Source organism: Pleurodeles waltl, chromosome 3_1 (genome assembly GCF_031143425.1).
Source record: "Pleurodeles waltl isolate 20211129_DDA chromosome 3_1, aPleWal1.hap1.20221129, whole genome shotgun sequence".
NCBI lineage: Eukaryota > Metazoa > Chordata > Amphibia > Caudata > Salamandridae > Pleurodeles > Pleurodeles waltl.
This window is the reverse complement of record NC_090440.1, coordinates 1,585,295,791-1,585,319,689: the sequence shown is the minus strand read 5'-3', so window position 1 is coordinate 1,585,319,689 and position 23,899 is coordinate 1,585,295,791. Positions and strand designations below refer to the sequence as shown.

At 43.4% G+C, this 23,899-nt stretch overlaps 1 protein-coding gene across 26 annotated transcripts in view; it reads right to left on the bottom strand.

The window, feature by feature from the left end:
- The window catches only part of NEB (nebulin), a 375,459-nt gene that overhangs the window by 178,621 nt on the left and 172,939 nt on the right, over positions 1 to 23,899 (bottom strand). For all 26 annotated transcript variants that reach the window (XM_069225183.1, XM_069225192.1, XM_069225189.1 and 23 more), the window contains 8 exons: positions 23,781 to 23,888; positions 21,605 to 21,916; positions 20,613 to 20,816; positions 19,244 to 19,348; positions 18,964 to 19,071; positions 14,741 to 15,052; positions 14,446 to 14,649; positions 3,868 to 3,972 (listed from right to left, as the gene is read on the bottom strand). In XM_069225183.1, coding sequence (XP_069081284.1) covers positions 3,868 to 3,972; positions 14,446 to 14,649; positions 14,741 to 15,052; positions 18,964 to 19,071; positions 19,244 to 19,348; positions 20,613 to 20,816; positions 21,605 to 21,916; positions 23,781 to 23,888 — 1,458 coding nt within the window. The remainder of the gene's footprint in view (positions 1 to 3,867; positions 3,973 to 14,445; positions 14,650 to 14,740; positions 15,053 to 18,963; positions 19,072 to 19,243; positions 19,349 to 20,612; positions 20,817 to 21,604; positions 21,917 to 23,780; positions 23,889 to 23,899) is intronic.

The following is a 23,899-nucleotide window of genomic DNA, read 5'->3' as shown; positions in this document are numbered from 1 at the left end:
AATCTGAGCAGTTAGGTCTGAGGGACTCCCGCGTCAGCAAGCGCTCTGATTGGCTGCCAGCAACATGATAAAAATGTTGCTAGCAGCCATTACATGCCTTGAGGACTTAGGGCCAGATGTAGGAAAGTCCCAAATTGTGACTTGCAATTTGCGAGTCCCTGCGTCTCGCAAATTGCAAGTCGCAATTTGGGATGCAGAAAGGTGTCTCAGACACCTTCTGCGAGTCGCTATGGGGTCGCAAAGACCCACCTCATTAATATTAATGAGGTGGGTCGCAATTTGCGACCCCATAGCGATTCAGGGCACTCACGGGGATGGAGGCCTGCTGTAGTCAGCAGACCTCCATGTCCATGACTGCTTTTAAATAAAGCAGTTTTTTTTTTTCAAAGTGCAACCCGTTTTCCTTAAAGGAAAACGAGCTGCACTTTGAAAAATAAACCAAAACCTTTTGTTTAGGTATTTTTCAGGGCAGGTAGTGGTCCAATCTGAAAAATTATTGTTTGGTCCAGACACAAAGGGGAAGGGGTCCCATGAGGACCCCTTCCCGTTTCCGACTGGGTTACCATCCATTTAAAGTGGATGGTAACTGCGAGTCCATTTGCGACCGCTTTTGCGGTCGCAAATGGAATTGCATACCAGTGCGACTCGCAAATAGGAAGGGAACACCCCTTCCTATTTGCGACTTGGAAATGCATTTTGCGAGACGGTTCCGACTCGCAAAATGCATTTCTACATACCAGATGGGCTTTAGCGTTTTTCGCCGTTTGCGAGTCGCTAAAGCTTTCCTACATCTGGCCCTATGTCCCTTCTCCCCAAGTTAAATAAAAATAGATATATAAGGGTGTAGGTTAAGAATACCCTTCCACCTAGGCCCTGTGGGGGGAGCCAGAGGGACCCCCTCTGGGGCCAAAAGTTTTTTTTTTTTTGTCACAATCATGTGGGATTCCCATGGGATGTCAGCAAAACAAATATAAAATGGCATCCACCATTTTTTATATACATGGGGGGAGGAAGAGTAGGCCCCCAGCCCATGTCAGCCCAGGGGACCCCATTACTCTGGCCTGTATTAATTAGGGGAGAGGGGTGAGGGGACCCCCCCTCCTTGAGCCATCCCTCGGGCTCTGATTAAAAACTAAAGGGGAGGGGAGCCATGCAGCCCACCTCCCAAAGCCTAAAGAGCCCCCAGAGATCCCATCCCCTGTGGCTAAAATAAAGCTTAAAGAGAGGGGGGTTCAGACGCCCCCCTACCTGAACCTATAAATGCCCCAGGCACTCCATGCCCTGAGGCCAGCTCAGTGACTGTGTACCGGGGAGCCCACCCCAGGACACAGTAGTTTCCCTGGCCACACCAGCGCTGGCAGGGAAATTTATTTTTGTTCCCATCTGTGGGAGCATTTTTTAATGTCCCGCCAAAGAGGAGCAAACATGTAATTCTACTCCCAGCTGGTGGGAGATTTCAAGATGCTCCTGCTGGCTAGGAACAGACTTCTGTTCTGTTTGCTCTCGTCCAGAGGGATCAAGCATAAATAGCTGCTACTTCCTGGAAGGAGCAATGTTGGCTCCCGCACCTTGCCAGGTGCCGTCTGGGGCCACTGGGCCCTGGGGCTCTCCCTATGGCCCCCAACATGAGGTATGTGGGTGCCGCAGGTGGGTACCAGGGCAACCATTTCTGTCCCCAGGGGATGGGGTGCCTGTGGCCTGACAAGGCTTGTGGAGGGCCCCCCATCCCCTATTAAATTAGATACCACCCTGGGGGATGAGGTCCCAAGGGCCTAATGAGTTCTGGGGAGGGGGACTGCGCAGCACCCCACCCTTTTTAGGTGTAATTGTCCCAAGGGGATGGTGTTCCCAGGACCTAAGAAGGCTCAGGGAGGGGGCTGCTTGGCCCCACTCCCTTTTTATTGTATTTGGCCATGGAAGATGGGGTCCCCAGGGCTTAATTAAGCTTGGGTAGGGAAGGGGGCTGCATGCCCCACTCACCTTAGCAGGGGTACCTGGGGCCCAAAGACCAACCCTATACTGCGTTGCCAAAGGCTGTGTGTGGCGTGAGGTTGGTTGCTTCCAGGTGGGCTGGCCACAGGGCCTGGTTGTAGGCAAGGTCGTGCGGCCAACTTCAAGCTACCCACGGCCAAAGGCCGTGCGCAGTGTCGTGTTGGTTGCCTCTGGCAGGGTTTGGCCAGGCCCTTTGGTCAAACACCCAGCCGCACACAGCTGAAAGCTGTGTGCAGCATGGAATTGGCTGCCTGTTGGGGTGGCGGTTCACATGGTCTTGCAGCAGACCAGGCCCTCCGACGGCATGAACAAGGGGGTTCCAAAAAATTGACTTCCCTCTTTAATTTCCACAGGAATCTTTGATTTCTGATGCAGAAAAAACACATCTGAACAGAAATGCACCAACATAGGCAGAGACTTAGAACTTTGCGCTGAAATTGTGCGTTCGTTATTTGGCGTAAATCCTTTAGAGCAGTAATTTTTAACCTGTGGGCCGGGGTCAGCAAAGCATACCAGGGGAGCTGTGACTGCTTAGACAATTAAATATTAAAAGATTAATAGAGAACACAAAAAAAGAAGCAAAATGTGCAATTGAAAATTTTTAAATGTTGTGTAAATGTGAAGATATTTCGAATTGTAGCCTAAAAATTAAGTTAGTATCCTCAGATTGATTCATGGGAGCAGTGCTAGTGCATCAAACAGAACATAGCATGGACGATGAGTGGCCTTAAATTGAGTTTGGAAAAGCTTCAATCGTCCTTTAAATTAATAGATTTTGGTTATTTGTTTGTGAATTAAATAAAATATTTGATAATTTGTGTATTTGTTTGATGAATGCTTCTGTCTGTATTTTTTCTGTGTTGTGTGGTTCATAGTATTGAAAATGCTTAGGCCGGGAGCTTCGGTTTCCAGTAAAGAACAGTGATGGTCCCCGCATTCCAAAAATGATTCAGTGGGGGTCCCCAAGTTCTAGTAATAATTAAGTGGGGGTCCACAATGTACAGAGTAAGAGGCCAAGAGACTACAGCATGGGTAGATAATAATTTCCTAGTCATAACAATACTGTTATACTAAATATAGTTTATATACCGTTGTGCAAAAGGCACCCGTAATTGCAAAATAGCCAGTTGAGCTCTGGACATATTTAACTAAGGGGTAAATTTACAAGTTCCGTGCACCTCCCAATCGTCATTTTTTATTACGCTCCGGTAGCGCAGAGTGCAGAGGGAAATATTTATGAGGCCACGCAAAGCCACTTTGCGATGCTTTTCATGGCCTCATAGATAGGAGTAAGGCAAGGCAGCACAAGTCACTGCGTTGCCTTACTCTGTTGTAAGGGGGCATTCCATGGGCGTTCTATGGGCCATGAGTTTTGACACATTCCCAGGCTTACAAGGCTATGTAAACCTGTGAATGCGGCAAAACCATACGCTGAGGCGTAACAAGGAGAAATATCTTTAATTCTACTTTTTTTTCATTCTGCAGCACACATAGAAAGAAGAAAACGCCTCCAAGGATTGTTTTTGTGCAGGAAGGTGTCCCTTCCTGCACAAAAATAATGCTGCATGCAATGCAGGCACACTTGCACTATTGAGCAATGGGTGCCTGCGTTGGCGCTAGGCAGCCAAAAGGGCGCCACGCAGGGGGACAGGAAAGAAATGGACCATATTTCATAAATACAGTGCATTTCTGCACTTTCCCTGTGGCGCAGGGCAGTGTAGCAGGGTCAGTTGCCTCGCTGCCCTACACTACTATTTTTGTAAATATGCCTTAAGGACATAACTACAAAATTCACAATTCGGTCATAAATTTCAAATGGAACAAATGCCTTTCTTTCATCAAACCTATAAATTATACCTTGAGAAAAGTTCTTACCTTGCTTATGTTTACAGAGTTTGCTTTAGCCAGCAATATTTCAGGAGTGTCCGGCATTACATGAATTGTCCCCTTGTCTTTATCCCAAGCTTCTCTGTACAGGAACTGCAAAACAAACACAATATATTCATATTAAATTTTGGCACTGGGCAAAAGCATCAAGTACGTTTTTAAAAATAAGAGTTCATGTCACTTTAAAACTACGTTGCGTACGTTTTGCAACATAAATTCATACTAACGTTATGGAAGAAACAGTTTAAATACCGCATTAAGCATTTCACAGAGCAGCAGGTTAAAATTTAAAAAGATTTGTCTATAATCTTGTGAAGGATTGCGCTAACATTAGTGTTTCAGGACTACATGACAATTTATATTGTTATAATCGAGACCAGCCTCTCTAGTCCTAAACAATTTCATTAAACACACTAAAGCCCGAAAACAGTGCCTCTGAGGGGGGTGTGATGTTTATTACACCCAATACAAAATCCAACAACTGAGGGTTCAGAATTTAGCGGGTGTGATTGTTAGCACATTGTAGGACTTTTGCCATAAAAACGGAATTTAGCTCTCTGCGCCAAAAACCGGTGTGCTGATCATTACTGTGAATGTTCCCTTTGTACATTTCAGAGAGTTTGCGTGGTTCTGGGACAAGAAAGCAGAATTGGGATGGAGTCCAGTAAACAATAATCTGGAGCGCTGTTACACACTGTTTCTCACACTGTTTTGTTCCTGAAATGTTTTCCACATTACCATAATCCATTATGTTCGAATAATGAATGATATCTGGTACTACCTTGTTTATTTGATTTTGGGAGCTATACTGATACTCTCTTTGGTGAGGTATGACTACATCTATTAAACTCAAGTGGGTGACGAAGATAGAGTTCAAACACCTGTAAAACGTAGCAGTACTTCTGAGGAACATTTTTTGGTTTCCCTCTTTCTAGCTACTCGCTTTAAAGTACCTCAATTTAAAGGCATGAAAATTCTATGCAGCACTCACCAGGTCGCAGTTTTGATGTGAGCTATGTTCTGTAACTTTCATGAACAGAACTGCTTATGTCTCTGTAGCAAAATGTGTAATGAGGCCCATGGGAATCTATAGCAAAGCATCGGAGTACTTTGTTACCAACTAGATGGTCATTGCTGGGTGGACAGTTTGGGGTATTATGTCAAAAACACCTACAATGGATCCAATAAATGGACATAGACTCAGAATGTTCTATTTAGTTGAGACATGTCTATTACAACATCAAAATTTTATGACAACCCATTACTGGAGCCCTTGGCAAAGTTGGCACAGTAATCAGATGACTAACATAAACTGCAGATGCTGTATTCTGAGCCCCAAATAAAGTTACCTCATTCTCAGGGATGGATTATGACAGGGAAATAAAGGATTCAAAGAGCTCTGAAGTTCAAGTATTTCAGGGTTGGTAACTATTGTCCTTAAACACGTTTCAAGCAAGATAAGCTTTTCTTGTTGTTGTCAAATAGGCATTACTTAACCCCTGGTGAGAATATGTATGACTGTCAGTGTCTGAGCAGGAACAAGTCCAGAAATATTTCAATGAGGGAAGAGTTCAGCATAAGAGAATTAGAGTGCAGATTTAATAACATATGGTCAGAAATAACTAATTATTTGCAGGGTTCAAAACTTTGAACTATGTTCAATCTCATTTTAATAATTTATCTTTCATAGAATTAAACTCTGTCCAGACCATTGCATGAAACTGCTTACATAAAGATAAGGATGATGCAGTAGGTTGCAGAGAGCCATAGATGTATCATTGACACTAGTAGGTAGCAATAAAACATACATACTTCTAAATAGTCCATAGTCCATAATCCCAAACAGGTATCGAAACCAGGAGAACACAGTTTTTAATCTCAAGGGAAAGAATTTAAACTCTCTTTCAAACAACTGGGGTTCAGCGAATACTTAATGTCTGAGAGGAGATCATTCTGCAGGTCTGCCCCCACAACCTGAAGCAGTTTTATGCCTACAGTATGTATGTAATTCTGTAAAACAATTAATAGACCACTGGGTGTTGATCTCAGATCATGAATGGGAACACAATACACATATTCAGGGTATCAACAAAATATAGAATTAAAAAACACCAAAAGTGTTCTAAACTTGATTCACCTGGAAGGTGATTTGCTTGTGTTGCCACTTCAAGATTGAGACATGTTCATTGTTAGAAATGGGGTCTTTGGTTGGCAGTCAGTTTGCACTCTGCCCAAGCAGGGAGCCTCACTCTAGTTGGGGTAAGGGACTTACACTCCTAAGACAACCCTTGCTCACCCCCTTGGTAACTTGGCACAAGCAGTTAGGCTTATCTCAAAGGTAATGTGTAAAGTATTTGTACCAACACACATAGTGATACAGTGAAAAGACTAACAAATAGACACCACGCCAGTTTCTAAAAAAGGCAATATTTATCTAAATCAAACAAAACCAGAATGACACAAATCCAACATACACAAGTCAAGATATTAATTTTTAGAGTAAAAAGAGTGTTACTCCATAGAAAACAATGGAAAGTTGTTGTTACACAAAGTACCTGGTTTGCGTCAAAAGTAAAACCGCATAGGCGAGTGCGCATCGAAAAAGTCAGCGATGCCTCGATTCCTTACTCACAAGTGAGGCCATGCGTCATTTCTTCTTCGGTCAGGAAGGCGCTGCATAGTTTTCCTCTCCCGCAAGAGAGCGATGAATCTATTTCTGGACAGGGCACCTCTGATCCGCGCAGGCTCACGATGACTTTGACGCCCAGCAATGATGCATGAGAAATCGAGCTGCACCTCGAAGGCAAACAGTGCTGCATGGGGTTTGTGTCATTTTCAGCAGCCGCAAGCGGGTGTTGCAACGTTTCTCCAGCCGCAATGCAGGTGATGCATTGAAATCAGCCGCGAAGTGGGTGGCGCGTAATTTTAAGCCGCATTACAGGTGGTGCATTGAAATTTTACCCACATGGCTTCCTGTGCATGGATTTTAGTCCTTGTTCTACCAGCTTCACCTTAAAGGGGCCAGGGACTGGATAGGGCACCACTTGGCAGTACAGGAGTCTCAGCCAAGAGTCCAGGTTCTGGCAGAGGGAGTCTTTGATGGCCCTGAGACTTCAAAACAGGAGACGAGGTCAGTCCAAGCCCTTGGATATTCTTCACAAGCAGGAATATACCACAAAGTCCAGTCTTTGTCCCCTTTCACAGGCAGAAGCAGCAACTTCAGAACAGCCCAACAAAGCACAGTCACAGGCAGGAGCAGCACTTCTCCTCAGCTCGTCAGCTCTTCTCCTTGGCAGAGGTTCCTCTTGGTTCCAGAAGCAAATCTTGAAGTAATCTGAAAATCTGGAGTTCTGGGTCCACTACTTATACCCTTTTCTGCCTTTGTAGTAGGCTAACTTCAAAGGAAAGTCCCTGCTGTTCACAAGATCCTGCCTTGCTCAGGCCTGGCCCCAGAAACACACCAGGGGGTTGGAGACTGCATTCTGTGTGGACAGGCACAGCCCATTCAGGTGTACGTGACCACTCCTCCCTCCACTCTAGCTGAGATGGCTCATCAGGATGTGCAGGCTACAGCCCAGCTTAATTTGTGTCACTGTCTAAAGGGGATTCACAAACAGCCCAACTGTCAGTCTGACCCAGACAGGGAAAACAAAAGCAGGCCGAATCACAGAATAGTTTAAGCAAGAAAATGCCCACTTTCTAAAAGTGGAATTTTAAAACTAACAATCTAAAAACCACCTTCACTAAAAGATGTATTTTTTAATTGTGAGTTCAGAGACCCCAAAATCCCAATCTCTAGCTGCTCTCAAAGGGAAACTGCACTTTAAGGTTATTTGGCAGCTCCCATGTTAACCTATGAGAGAGATAGGCCATGAAACAGTGAAAACCGAATTTGGTGGTATTTCACTGTTAGAACATGCACAACACATCAGTACATGCCCCACCTTTAACATACACTGTAGCCTGCCCATGGGGCTACCTAGGGCCTACCTTAGGGGTGCCTTACATGTATAAAAAGGGAAGGTTTCGGCCTGGCAAGTGGGTACACTTGCCAGGTCGAATTGGCAGGTTAAAACTGCACACACAGACACTGCAATGGCAGGTCTGAGCCAATGTTTATAGGGCTAATCATGTGAGTGTCACAACCAGTGCTGTAGGCCCACTTGTAGCATTTTTATTACAAGCGCTGGGCACCTCTAGTGTACTATACTAGGGACTTACTAGTAAATCTAATAGGCAAATCAAGGAAAAGCCAATTACACATAAAATGTACACAGGGCGCACTTTCACTATAGCAATGATCAACAGTGGTAAAGTGCCCAGAGTAACACAACCAGCAAAAACAGAGTCCAGCACACTGTCAAAACATGAGAAGCAGAGGCAAAAAAGCATGGGGAGGCTACTCCAAGGATGCTAGGTCTAGCATTCATGGAGACATACTAATGCCGCTTTCAATCAATCAATCAAGGATTTATAAAGCAAGGTAAATCACCCATGAGGGTCTCAAGGCACTGGAGTTGCTAGCTGCTTTGTGATGATCTGTTCATTGGAATAGATAGGTCTTGAGTCCTTTCCTGAATTCTCAGAGCGATGAGGCAGTCCTAAGGAGCAGGGGTAGGTTGTTCCAAGCTTTTGCTGCCAGATGTGAGAAGGAGCATCCTCCACTGTTGCTTCAGCAGATCCAGGGGATGTCTGCGAGGAAGATCGTAGGTGTCTTGTCGTTTGGTGAAAGGTCATGCATTTGTTGATGTACTTTGGTCCTTTGTTGTGCAGGGCTTTGTATGCGTGGGTCAACACCCTGACCTGGTATCTCTTCTGGATCGGAGGCCAGGGTAGCTTCTTGAGGTGTGGTGTGATGTGGGTCTGTCTGGGGAGGGTCGAAGGTGAGTCTGCCACTGAGTTTTGTATGGTCTGTAGTCTCTTCAGGAGGAATCCCATGATTCCTACGTAGAGTGTGTTCCCTTAGTCCAGCCTGCTGGTGATGAGGGCATGCATAACAGCCCTTCTGGTGTTGACTGGGAGCCACCTGAGGATCTTGCAGAGCATCTGCAGGGTGTGGAAGCAGGCAGACGAGTTTGCGTTTACTTGTTTCTTCATAGATATCTCACTGTCGAAGATGATGCCAAGGTTGCAGGCGTGGTCTGTCGATGTGGGGGATAAATGGAGTGCAGCAGGCCACCACACATCGATCCTTGGAGACGTGTTGTTCCCAAAGATGGGACTTCTGTCTTGTCTGTGTTGAGCTTGAGACAGTTGTCCTACATTCAGTCGGCAACATTCATCATACATCTGTGGAAGTTGGCTCTGGTGGTGGAGGTGTCTTCTGACAGTGAGAAGATGAGCTGGGTGTCATTGGCGTAGGAGATGAGGTTGAGTCGGTGCGTTCTGACAGTGTTGGCCATGTATGTTTTGAGGAGGGTGGGGCTGAAGGACGATCCCTGGGAGATGCCATATATGGTCTTCTTGGGTTCCGATGTAAACGGTGGAAGGCGGATTGTCTGAGTTCTTCCTGTGAGGTATGATGCGATCCACTTGATGATATCTCCCAGCATTCCAATGTGGTGGGGACTGTTGATCAAGATGAGATGGGAGGCAGTTTCAAAGTTGGCTGATAGTCCCAAGGAAGAGGAAGAGGGCTGCCATTTTGCTGTGGTCCAGGAGGGCCCTTATTTTGTAGGTGGCTGCGATCAGGACGGTCTCAGTGCTGTGGTTGGCTCAGAATCTGGGTTGAGAGGGTTCCAGGAGGTTGTTTTGTTCCAGGTGCTCATTGAGTTGCTGCTTGATTGTCTTATTGAGAACCTTCTATGGAAAGGGAAGCAGGGAGATGGGCCGGTAGTTCTTCGGTTCTGCTGCATCAGCAGATGGTTTCTTCAGGAGGGGGCCTCACTTCAGCGTCTTTCCAGTCCTCAGGGATGGAGGCCAAGGTGATGGAGGTGTTCAGGACTTTCTTGAGCTTGTCGCCAATAGCTTTGCTCCTGAGGTTAAAGATGTGGTGGGGGCAAGGTTTTGTGGGTGCTCCCGAGTGTACGGAGTTCATAATGGAGACAGTAGCTTGATTTGTGGGAGGGTTCCTAAGGATGAGCAGGTGTTTGGGGTTTGTGTTAGTAGGTATGAACAGGCTGATGTTGTCGGCTTTGGGGGGGGGTTGGGGTTTGAAGTTGGCCGAGATCTTGTTGTGGAAAAAGTCCGCCAGGGTGTCAAACAGTTCTTGGGAAGGGGTGGTGTTCTTCTTGGCGGCTGCGAAAAACTCCTTAATGATGGCGAAGAGCTCCTTTGCTGCAGTTTGTGCTGGCTCCTATGCAGTCTGCTGTGGTGTTCTTCTTTGTTTCTTTCAAGAGGGGGTGGTACTGGTTGAGTGCTGTTTGAAGGTGGTATGGTCTCCTATCTCTTTGCTTGTGTGCCACTTCTTTTCAAGTTGCTGGCAGTTGCATTTGCTAGATTTCAGCTCTGCAGTCAACCAGCTGGCTCTTCTGGCAGGTCCTTTAGATTTCGATGACTTGGCGGGGGTGACTGTGTCAGCGCATTCTGTGATCCACTGGGAGAAGTTCTTCCCACCTTGTTCTGGGTTGGATGTTGTGTCTGGGAGGTGGGAGTTGAGGGTGTCATTCCACTAGTCTTCTGACAACTTTTTCCAGTTTTTGTGCATGGAACTGGGGTGCATCGTACCATTGCTGTAGGTCCTGTGATGGTGAAGTGGACGCTGTAGTGGTCGGTCCAGGTGAGTTGGGAGATGTGGGTGCACTTCACTCTCTGGAAGTTGCCCATTAAATCTTAATTATCTGAACCTGAGGAGCTGCAAAAGTGAAAATAAGAGCTAATAATAGCCTGTGCTAAAGTGGCATACCCTGGTTGCTCAGGAAAGGGGTCAACTTATCGAAGATTTGTATAGAACCTACAATTCTTGGCAAGGTGCTTCACTTGCCTTTTCACAGAGAGTTGAGGATTGATCCAAAAGAGTATTCTTTTCTGTGGACAGGCAAATTACACCTTGCATTTATAGAAACATAGATTTTTGTCTTATACAGCAGTGGCATTTTGAGACCTAACAAAGCTCAGCTATGGTGTGCTGGTGTTTACGGTTAGCCAGATGGCAGTCATTCAATTGTGTTATTTCTTCATCAAATCGTATCAGCACATAATATTCAATGCTGAGGGTAATTGAAAGTAGGACTTGAGAACAGCTGTTAATGGGGCATCATGGAGATTATGCTTTTTAGCAATTCTTTATTGTGTGACAAAAGTGAAGGACATCTTTGCAACCAAGAACCATACATATTTTCTATCTAACTGCTTTTCACAATTAAAGCTAGAATTGGAATTGGTACAGAATAATGAAGGCCATTTTGGATTAACAAGAAAACAATATACAAATGAAATAAAAACAGATCTCCCTATTCCCCAGAGGTAGTTTGTAATCCCAATTAAGCCATATTCAGCCTCTAACCTCTCCTAAAGTTCAACATAATTCATGAACAGAGTACAATCAGTTGTTGAATCCCTCACTAAAAACATACTTCATTCTTGCTCACATTTACGCAATCAATCATTCAATCTGACAAGCACATTTTCATAAGGTGCCATAGTAAATGTGTTCAGCACCCATGAGACATAAGCTGGCACTGTTGGTGTTCTCCAGAATGCCAATATTTCAATGTTCACGATTGCCACAAAGGTCGAAAACCCGCTTTGGACTCATATTTATTTGCTTTTGTCGCAGGACAGAGCAGCAAGTCACCTTGCTGCGCTGCCTGCATCAAAGGAAAAGGGCAGGAATACACTGTATCTATGGCATACAACACATTCCAGTCTTTTCTCATTGTGTTGGTGCCATTTTGGATACCTAGAGCCAAAGCAAGCACCCATGCACCATGGTGCAAGAGTGTCTGCGTTGTAGGCAGGTTTGTTTTGTGCAGAAAGGGGCACCTTCCTGCACAAAAACAGTCCTCGGTGCCTTTTTGCCTCTTTCTATGATTGCAGCAGAATGTATCACACATAGAATGAGGAAAAACTAGGGGAAATAAAGATTTGATGCTCGTTGCATCTCCCCTGGGAGATGTAAGGTTTTGCCGTATCAGGGATGCATCAAAATCCATGGTTGTCACCTGGGAACACCCACTTGCGCAGAGTAAGGCTACGCAGCGATTTATGCTGCCTTGCCTTACTCCATATATTTGAGGCCATTCAGAGACATGCAAAGTGGTTTGCATGGCCTCATAGATATGATTTCAAAGTTTGTGCTACTTTGCATGACAAAAAGTGATGCAATGGTGACGCAAGGGGCTCATGAATATACCTCTCAATGTTCATGTGTAATCCTGAAGATTATGGTATTTTGGTCGAAAATCATTGCATTTATTGGCAGGTTAATGACCGAATGACCATGCCATCTAAGGGTTCAACTTTGCATACTCAGAATGGCTCTCAGGTAATTCGCTTTGGTTATAATAAATATTCTAAGAGCAAGCATGAATTTCTCTGACTTCTGATAAAGAGATACAAATGACGTTACTCTCATAATGACTGGCTACAATTGATGTTTGAGATTATAACAAGCACTCCTGAGACCAAGGTGAAAATAATGATGTGAATGTGTATTTCTTAAGTGCAGCAGCACCAAGTGGTCTACTGGAACACAATAATCAGATTGCAAAAACACACCTACATAGCAATCTGATGTAGATCAGCTGGCAGCTAGTTCTAGAAAGGGGGATTGGTAACAAAGAAAGATGATTCTCTTTCTATTGTCTTCCTTTTGAGGCCGACTAGAGGCAACAGGATGAGATATAGAAGGCCACCCTATGGTGCCGTGACATTGATAAAAAACGTGATGAACACATAACTATCAATTTTCAACACTGCCAGACATAGGGAAACATTGTTATATGTATCTGTGCACAGTACATGACCATCAGTATTTAAAAGTAAAGCGTTGCCATCCAATAATTCGGAAGATTAATAAAAAGAGAATTTGCTGCAATCATGATGAGAGCATCTGGTGGCAGTGAAGGGAGAAGAGAGCACAAATTTTGAAAATAAAGGTAGAATTTCATGAGGACACACAGGTAAAAAAACATAGCTTACTTGTTACAGGTTTGACCTAAAAAACAACAAACGGCTTTCAAATGTAAAGCCCTAAGTACTAATCTCCTTCACATGAATAGAGAAGGGTCTCGTGAGTAGGATAGCAACACTATAAAATATTGCTGGAAGTTGAGGGACTTTTGAGAATGTTACCTGTTTGTAACTTAACTGACACCTAGCATGCCAGGCAGGATTTGGGGTCATATGTACGAACACATTTTTCCATAGACACAGAATGAGTAAAACCCTTTGATACATCTGGCCCTTGTATCTGAGAAGCAGGATGAAGTGAGGCAATCCAAGCTTGATACGGATGGTGATACATCATTGAAAGTTTGCATGAGTGCTGCCTTCATCTCAATGTGCTGCGGCTTCAGAAACAAACGCAAACTGTCCCCTTCCACCATCTGCTAGGAAATTTCCAACAAACTCACATAGAGGTTGGAATTGTCTGTGTTTTACTCCAACTAGTAGAACACCTATTGGTTGTGGAGAACACTGTTTTTAGTGTCACCTTTGGTACTCTATAGGGACATTAGCACACCGCCTAAGGAACATATTAATGTTCGTGCCACATAACTGGTATTAGAAAAGGGACAAAGAGACCCTGCTCTTAACTGAAGAAAAGGGATTGGGGATTCAAAGCTCTGGATGCCTGTGCTGAGTGCACTTCTTATTACATGAATCACAGTCAAGCTATCAATGAGTAAGTGCCAAAACAATGGTTAGGAGAAACCATTACTGGATACAGTATCACAGTCTAAACTTTTAGCTAGTTACATATTGATCTTTTATCCCTGAAAAGCCAAGACTTGTTTCTTGGCTGTGAAAACATTACTTCAGGGCAGATTAGTGCATACAAGATATTCGTAGTTAGGTTTCACTCAATAAATGACTGTGATCAATAACGAAATGTATAGTTAATCAAACGGGGAGGCTCCAAGAATTTTGCCCTGAAGAAACGGCCTCGCAACTGTGAAATATGTTGACAAATTCCCCATGAAAGATCTTCATGATGGTAAATCACATAAATTGAGGAAAATAAGACAAGCTATCACTGTTAAGGGTGCTATTGGTAAAAGTACTGATTTGCCTCCAAGGCATGAGTATCCCCATGCATCTAGTTAGCACACTGTCATACATGGATGTATTCGTTGACAATTTGCAATGAAAGTGTGGCCTTGAATAAGATCAATGTTTACTTGTTGCTGATATTGTCACCAATACAGCATTCTGTCACACAAAATGGATAGACTTACACACTGTGCATGCAAACTGTGCATATGCTACCTCCTAGATAATCTGTTTAACTATCCCTCACGTAGTTCAATATCATATTATAAGGTCCCCTTGTTTCATGGATTTAACACCCACTTTTATTGAATAATAACCGTGAAACTAAGCAACTTGAGTGGATAATACATGCACATTAAAATGGTTGATGTTGGAGCAAGCAATGTTGTTTTTCAATGACTTCATACTTACGTTATTGTTCTGTAGTGCATTATTCTTAGCAAGAACTAACTCAGGTGTGTCAAGAATACTTGTAAACTTTAAGCTGTCTGGGCGCTGGCGGTATTTTTGGTCACTGAGGATCTCACCAGCCCGTTTCACTTTTTCGACATCTATTGAGCCAATGGGGACCCAGCCGACACCTTTCATCCATTCCATGTCTGACTTGTATACAGCCTGCATAAAAAAATAAAAAGATATGCAGTCAGCCTCTTAACAGAGTTCACAAACTAGTATGTTGCTATGCTATCAGCGAAATACAACTTACATCACTCTGTAAGTTGTAGGCTTTCTTAGCCTGAATGACATCATTCTGGTCTGGCAGGCATGTCCATTGATGCAGATAATGGCGATAGTCAATGTCACTGACCAGTTTCTGGCAATTTTTGGCCAGTAGGACACCCAGCATATCCACAGGACTGTTGTACTTGACCTTGGATTTTTCGAAGTCTTTCTTGTACTCACGGTCGCTCTGGATCTTAGCCACGTGCATGGCCCACACGGATTTAGGATCATCCTGGAGGCTGCGGAATCCCACATAGTGACCCTGCTGCTGGCGGTAGGCTGTTTTATACTTGTACTATGGGGAAAAAACAAATATTAGGTTACCGTTTTTAAAGGAAATAACTTTTATGACTTGTACAATTGGCTTAAAGTTGTGAGGTGACTACAGAGTTGAGCATTGCCAGGATGGAGACAGGCAGTCAAGCTCTTTCTTTGGTACTCAAGGCAAGAGCAGCCTGTATTATCCTTGAGGTTAATGGGGGTGAACCAACAAGCCTCACGTGTAGGCATCGCCCATGCAGAAAGCAAGTGAGGGGCTGATTGACATTGCTGTGAACCAGCTACTCCAGTATTTGTGGGTAAATGAAAACCTGAGCTTAACAAGCTTGATAAATGATGGTGCAGGGCTAGCAGCTGTTCACCAATCTAAAACTTGAAGTGAGCTTGCCATAAATGCACCACATCCAGTGGTGTAACAAAACTTGGGGGGCCCCTCTACATTGAGGGCCCCCTCCTGATGCTCTCAAGCCACAGTTCTGTGCTGAGGGGGGCCCTGGAGCTCGGGTTCCTCCCCTGCACCACAGGGCCTGCGGGGGCCTTTGTTATGCCACTGACCACACCCAGACTAATGATAGAGTTGATGCACAATCTAGCTTTTGTGCAGGGTTAAGGCAGTACCAGCTTGAAAAGGGAGATACTATACAAAAGTACTCCCTTTTATCTTTTGCCACTTTTGTGATTCTTAGTGCCTACAGAATGTGAATATTTCTCCACATACTTTTCTCAGAATATTGAATGTAAGCAGAAGGTGAAATCATGTGTGAATATCATTCCAAACAACCTCAATACATGTTGTGGATTATTTTCTGTGGTTATACTGTGCCTGGTGAATACCATTGCTGGAAGGTGTGATATTCACCCTACGCACTATTATTTGCATGATTCCCTTTCCCACACCTCGGAAAAGGGGATGAAGCAACACGGCGTGTTTATCTCATTCTACGATATACTATTTATTTATCTTTCCTTCTAAGAAACTGTTTTATTAGTTTAACTGTTTTAAGAGTTTGAATGGGTGGCTTCTCTTTTATTTACTATTTTGTCCATTTTGTTAAATATCCAAAAATAATATATAAGAAGCTTTTAGAAAGAATTGCGAGTCTGTCAGCATGATATATGTTTTTAGTAGTGCCTCCAACTAAAATATTTTTGTCCATGGGGCTCATTTTCAGAAAACAATTGGTCAACTTCAAGAGAAAGCCATCAGTGCTAGAGTCTGAGATCTGTCTTGCAACCTACTTATTGCATCTCATAGCTCAGGACTTGTTCTACATTGTGATACAGAATATTGTCAGACCTAATTATTCTACCCCAAATATCCTCTGTACGTGTAGGCCATGGACTATAAACGATGAGTTGGGCACCTGTGAGGCTACATTATATTGCGATCTCAAAGTGGGATCCTTCTGTACTCCCCCTTTTCTTTTATGTGTGTATATATTGCTCTGAGTAGTATTATGTGATGATAATGATGATTGGCCTGTTTATCACGTATGCTATGTGTCAGACCTGACCTTGGTTTTGTTTTTACTTGTTCAAAATGGTTTTTTTTCAAATTCCCAAAAAAGTATCCTTTGTAAAAAGAAATGTCACCCCTCTGGAATTTATTATGAAACAATCTAAAACCAAAAAGGCATGATATTTTTGAAAACAATATTTAGAGCACAATATTTATGTCAGACGACATATCTGTATGCAATATTCTGACATATAACTGTGCTTATCCACCGGAGTGGCGCTTTCAACACATCTTGATGGCAATAGTTCAGAAGTTCGAAAGCACTTTACTGGTTTGATTTACTTATACCAAAATGGTACAATACATTTGTGTATATTTCACTGCAGGGCAAAAGCCAACACACTGTAGACACGGATGTTTTTGCCACAGGTATTGCCCCCTGTTATTTTTTATTTATGGGCAGTGCCACCTCATGCGCTTGCTCCCTGATCTCACCCTGCCAATGGGCATTTTACCACCAGCTTCTGTTGCACAGTTTATTTAAGCAGGGCAGTGCAGATGGTATAAGGCATGTCAGCAGGAATGACAAGCCTAACCTTGAGAAAACCGAAGTAGTCAGTTTTGGCAAACATGTAGTCAAGAAAAAGCAGTGGTATTATGGGGGAAGCCCATTGGGCAGAAGTGGTAACTAAAAATACCTCAGTGTTTGGCTACAGGAGCGCTGGTCACATCGCCTGCATCTTAGCACCTTGAAAGCAAGGATGGCATCTGAAATCGCAGCTTTACAAGTCCTGGCAACCAAATTGCAAAGTCGAACCTGGCTGCTGCTGATTACTGCGATCAAGGCAAAGTTCCTTCTAACATTGCCATACAGCTTGGAAGTTTTTCCTGGCAAGTTTGCTTGCTTCTTGAACGCAGCACAGAGCAAAGCCCTCTGCCTTATTTTTCTACTACCACAAAGTACCCCTTCGGCACAAATGAGGCTGGTATTCGGCCTCCAGGATCAAGAACTGGTACAAGCCGGCACCTTTCTCAAATATATGTCTCACTGCTGAGGCAGGCAAAGCCAAATTAATTGAAAGCCCTGATAAGGCAAGATATAGGCCCCTGTCAAACTCTTGGTCGGAGAGAATCGAGGCGACAATTAAATGCTTGCATGCCGAGCAACTTTGACTAAAAAAAACGATCACATCGAGCTTTTAAGCAAGCTTTGAATAAACAACTCAAGCAGTTCTCTTGGTTAAATGATAAGGCTAAGTTTAGACTAAGCTCTCACACATACATATCTATTAATACGTATAAGTCTCCATCTCCACAGCCGTATATGGTTGCCTTGGTAAAAAAAGCTTCTAAAAATGAAAGTGCTCCATGCCAGACTCAGGGTGCTGCCTTCACTCGACGCAGTTCCAAAACGGCTTCAACCGTCAAACATTGCTGGATGCGAGCTCTGTTCATACCCCCAGGAGAACTTCCTAGATATACTCTGCATATGCCCAGCTTTGCTACCTGGGTGCAAAATTTACCTCCGAACATCTTTAACGCTAATGGCACCAGGTCCTGTCACCAAGCAAGGGGCTGCTCCTCAATATACGGCATGTTTCGCAAAATGAATCCTAAAAGCAGGCATCTTGGTCACACATGCCACAAGTAATCAAGGGGAAAGCTAGAAAGCAGCACATATATAATACCTCTTATGTGTTTGTCTCTTCCTCTTTGCGTCTTTATTGTTTCAACATTACGCCTTATGACTATCTGCACCTCACTTCAATTCTTTATTGTCTCAGGTATTTTGGCCACTGAGTTTCGAACTATTGCAATAAAACAGTGAGTCGCCCATAGAAGGCAGACCTATCAGGTCTGGTGGGGTGTGTGGCAGGCCACATTCCCCTGCCCCACTCTACTGTTAGCAAAAACAAAATATTGCAGCATTTAATTTCATCTGGCTGTGGTAGTTCTTTTGCTTTTTAGGCTATCTTGGGGGCTTTTAACTTTGGTTTCCTGTGTTTTTGTATCATTTGATTTTCTTAAATAAATTGACAGTGCTGTTTCATTCTTCGCTTTGCAGCTGATTGCAATGGTTTTTATTAATCGCACAAGTAAAATTATTACCATCACACGGCCAAAGGCGATGCAGTTGAAGCTGAGTATGAGACTTTATGCATTCAAACTTGACTCTCAGACTTTAGTGAGGGAATACGCATTTAAAGCTGACTCGGGCTTTAGTGAGGAAATAGGCATTTGAAGCTGACAGGCTTTGGTGAGGGAACACACATTTGAATCAGAAGCTGATTCTTTAGTGAGGCCAGATGCGTTCAAAACTGAGTCTGAGGCTTGAATGAGGAAATACTAGTGTCATGCTGACTCTGGGAGTTTAGTGAGGGAATATGCTTTCAGAGGCGAATCTGAGGCTTCAGTAAGGGAATACGCATTGAATGCCGCCCCTGGGGCTTCAGTGAGGGAATACTTACATCACTGGCAATGTCCCTGGAGGCCTTGGCAGATTTGATTGCGATGGCATCCAATCGCAAGTCGTAACCTTTTTTCTTCGATTCCTCTAGAGCAATTTTGTACTGTTTCTATGGGAAAAAATAAGTGTTTTATTATAATATTTTATTGACAATTGCCACCAATCACACACCACTCTTTCAATGTAACTCCAGTTATGAAATCCAGGAAATGAAATAGCGAAATTTAAAAAGGATAAATTAAGCTGGAGTCTTTGTCACATACTTGCTTGGCATTACTCACCTCGCTGTAATTGACGCGGTTTTGCTTTGCAAGCAAGATCTCCGGAGTGTCGGGCATGACATGAATGGTGGTTTTGTCTTTGTTCCATGCATCGGTGTACAAGCGCTAGGGAACAACAATATCTTTGATCAGTACTTGATGCAAGAAAGAACAAACCTTAAGAGAGGAAGGGAATTCATAAAAACAATCTTGTATTCTAAGCTGCCTCCACGCAGGTCTTTTTCCATGGTGCTGTTTCAGCAGTACACACAGAGTCGAATTGCTTGGAAATTATTGTGATCTACCCCAAAACAAGGCAGAAAAAGTACTGAGTTCATTCGATAATTTGCTCATGTAAAATTGTGAATGTTACAGTGCACAGAGGTACGATATACATTTTACAAATAAAACATTTTCCTGAATGAAAACATCATAACGAAACCTGGTTAAAAAGCAATGATTAAAACTAACATAGTGGCAGTTGGGAACAAATTGTAAAATGTACCCAGGCACTAGTCAGAATTAAGAGCGCATTTTCAGACTGATAACTAACCACAAAAAAGTGGCTGCTCCTCTACAAATGGAGGAGCAAACATGAGAAGCCCAGGCCCATATTTATACTTTTTTGCGCCGCATTTGCGTAATTCTTTGACTCAAAAGCAGCGCAAACTTACAAAATAAAATTATATTGTGTGAGTTTGCACTATTTTTTCATAAAAAAATGATGCAAATGCGGCGCAAAAAAAAGTATAAATATGAGCCTGATGTTTGCTTACGTGCATATTTGACAAATAGAAACCCGGTGATCATGCTAGCATGACCACTAACTTTTTACAGTATTTTAAGTAAGTCCCACTGCCTCTCCCTCTCCCCACCTGGAAATGGCGAGGCTACATCATCCTGAACCCTTTCCAACCTAAGTGACTAATGATTCCAGCCGCTGGCTTCACATCTATCTAGCTATCTAGATATCTATCTGTCTAATCTATCTATCCATCTAGCTATGCTCGCAGCTGTAATTGACACGGTATTGTGTATATTGTGAAGCTCAAGTCCTAACTGCTGTATCTTGAATTGTTCCATATCGTACTACAGGTGAAGTCAAGCATGCAGTGGTTGGCTGGAATATAGAAAAATCAGGATATATCTTAGTTAGATGGTGCTTCTGAGAGGCTTTGGTACAGTTTGCCACCAATCAGTTGCACCGATTTCTAGGGTTTCTCTTCCTCAGCTCGAATGGAACCTCTTAGATAGTTGCCTGTTGATAAATCGCTTCTTTTTTTGCATGGACGTTTCTCTGACTTGTTTTTAAGCATACAATAGTTCTTTAAACTCTTTTCTAATCTCCTAATAAATATTGACCATTGAGTGCTCAGATAAAAATGCTCACCTTGTTCATAGTTTCAGCATTAGCTTTGGCCAAGGTCAACGCTAAGGAGTCTGTCACACTGGTGAATTTGAGTGTGTCTGGAGGCTGACGGTACTTCTTCTCACTCAAGATATCTCCCGCCCTCTTGTTCTTCTCCACGTCGAGCGAACCAATTGGCACCCAACCAACGCCCTTCAGCCACTGGAGATCTGCCTTGTACAGATTCTGTTAATGACAATAACCAAGACCGTGAGTGTGTGAACAGTGTCAAGTGACAATTACCCTTAATAGCATACATAGATGCTATTGTGACCACTATTTCACCAACCCCAAGTTAGAATGAGATAGTCCAAGATGAAAGGCAACCGTGAATATTCACTTATCTGCACTGATGTTAAAGGGGGGATAGAGAGGAACAAGGCTGGCTGATCAGAAAGGCGTCGTTTCTGAAAAGGGTATATCCCACTGGCAGAAAAAAAACAGGCATGTCATAACTAAAACAATTATGTTTCATTCCTCCACCTGTGGCCCCTTTAAGTTGCAAACGTTGTTGGTGGAAAAATGAGCAAAGGGAAATATAATTTGCTTGAGGAAAGGTCCGGAGTTCTAAAAGCAGCTGTCCACTCAATGCTCATGTTTTCTTCTATTCAAATATATGCGGCAGATATGCACTGACGTCATTCTGGAGTGAAGAGGGAAGAAAGACTTATTTCTAGACTGTGTTGGTACTCTGTTACCCCGTGAATCTTTATCATTTTGACACCATTATGGTCACGTGATGACTCTATTGTATTTGCATCAAGCTTGGGTCTAAGTCACCACTCTGGAATAAGACCTTGTATCAATACTTAGACAGTGGATTAATAATCATCAACTATTATCAGAAAGTACTAGTTCTCTTTAATGCATATTTAGATTGGAGCGACATTAAGCCAGAGCAGAATGCTCGCCTGCAAAAAGTAACATTTAATTATCAGTGAACATACAACAGCTTATATCTTTATGGGACTCACATCACTCTGCAAATCGTAGGCCTTTCGAGCATGAATGACGTCATTCTGGTCTGGGAGGCACGTCCATTGGTGCAAACGCCGTCTGTAATCTATATCACTGACCAAGGTTTGGCACTTTTTGGCCAAGAGAATATCCAGCATATCCACTGGCATGTTGAAGTTGGTCTTCGTTTTCTCAAAGTCCTTCTTGTACTCTCTTTCACTCTGCATCTTCCCTACGTTCATTGCCAGGACGGACCTTGGATCATCCTGCAAGCTGCGATATCCAACATGATGGCCAACCTGCTTCCGGTATCCTGTTTTATATTTGTACTGAAAGAAAAACAGGGAAGTCCCTTTTAGCCTTAACTTACTCCAAAAATGGAAACGGAGACAAGAAATCTAGTCACACATACTGCCTTGTCCAACCAGCATGCACGTATTGGTATAGGCCGGTGACTTGGATCCAGTGCTTACTTTTCATATTCCTCCCTCCATTATCACCCCCACCAGGAGTAATAATGAGCAAAACAAAGTCCCACTAAGAATCTTGTCAAGCCAACAATCTCTAAGAGAAGCAATAAACTAATTACATATGTCGACTTAAATCCTATGCAAGCCTCTGACATCTAATTCAATCTCTCCAACATACAAACTACAATGGAAACTTCTTCACATCAACCTCAGGCTTCTCATGCACAGCCTTTGCTTCTCAGCAATCCCCTTTAAGCACCCAACATATCCCTCTACAGTTCAACACACACCCTCTGATGGACTGTCGTCCTAGCCTGTGGCACCATTTCTTGTAACACCTCCAGCATAACTGGGCCTGACAGATCAACCATTTATCCCTGTACAATGCAGACTGCTAAATGCCTCTTGTAGATAGAAGCCACAATCACTGGGGCTCCTTGTGACACAACCCTTTACAAGGGGTTGATTCACTATATCCTAAAGCCTTTCTTTCTAATATCGGCTTCAGCCATGCTTCTATCCCTCTTAAAATACAGCCCCATTCGGCTCTGAGTTCTACATATTCACAGTAATATCATCATCTCCTGCCACTGAAGGGCAGATCTATGAGTAAACCACCAACTACCTCTTTATCACATTCCCACAGTCTATGTAATGAGTTGGGTACTCAATTGTTCTGTTAAGCCCTCAAGGTCTGCTGTTTCACTGGATGTCATGAGCCACAGATCACTTCATCACTTTTTTACCATATGTCTTCTGCTACTTCAGCATTCCCGCCTCATATTTAATAAGTCTCCTATTGTACCACCTTGTAAAGACATTTGGGCAAATTCTGCACCAACTATAGCAATACTTATGAACATCCCCCAATACACTACACTGCTAGATAGAGGTGTCTAACTACGATGTTGTTATTGGCAGTTAATGTTTTATTTTATGTATTACCTTCATGCTTTGAAAACTTGGGGGGCCCTACCTGTGTGCTTGGAAAACTTGGGTGGGGATCTGGAAAACAACAAAATGCCTGGAACGTAATAACACTAGCCCCCACAGCAACCTAAACTGTGGAAGCCACAAACGTCACAGTGGGCTTGGACACCATGGTAGCATGTGATTTAAAACATCCATCAGTAGCATCACCATGTCCACACTCCTTGCTACCTAAGCACCCTGACACCACACCTGCAAAATGACATCCATAAACACTCATTGCGTTCACCCTTCCTGCAGTCAATGCATGTACTTGGTGCAAGGTGTCTGAGGGCCCAATTAACAAGGAGTTTGCTGTCAGTAGCTGACCTACTCTTATAGTACTTCTGTCCTACTCCTAGCTTACTCCTGGAGTTCTGGGGTAAAGCAAGGAATGCAAAACCAGTAAGTCATTGCAAAATCCTTGAGAATCCAGGCATCCACATTAATTTTGCATAGCAGGGTATGACACCAGGCAGCAACGGTAAACCACACAGGTGAGAACATGCAACACATTTCACCTTTATGTGTTCTATACAACTGAGAGACTGTTCTAATGACCACAATGACATAGTAGACAGTGTGAGTATCTGCTTCAAAGATATTCAGACCAGCAAAAACATAAGCAAAGGAAATAAATGGGTTTTGGAGATTTGACCAGTTTTGAATTACAAAGAATAAAAGCTAACATTGAATCTGCTTCTAGAGACAAAACACAGAGAAGGGACACAGACATGCAAAAGAGTGGGCTTACGTCGCTGGCAATGTCACGGGATGCCTTGGCGGCCTGGATGGGGATGGCATCAATCCTCAGATCATAGCCCTTCTTTTTGGATTCTTCCAGCGCTTGCTTGTACATACTCTGGAAATTGA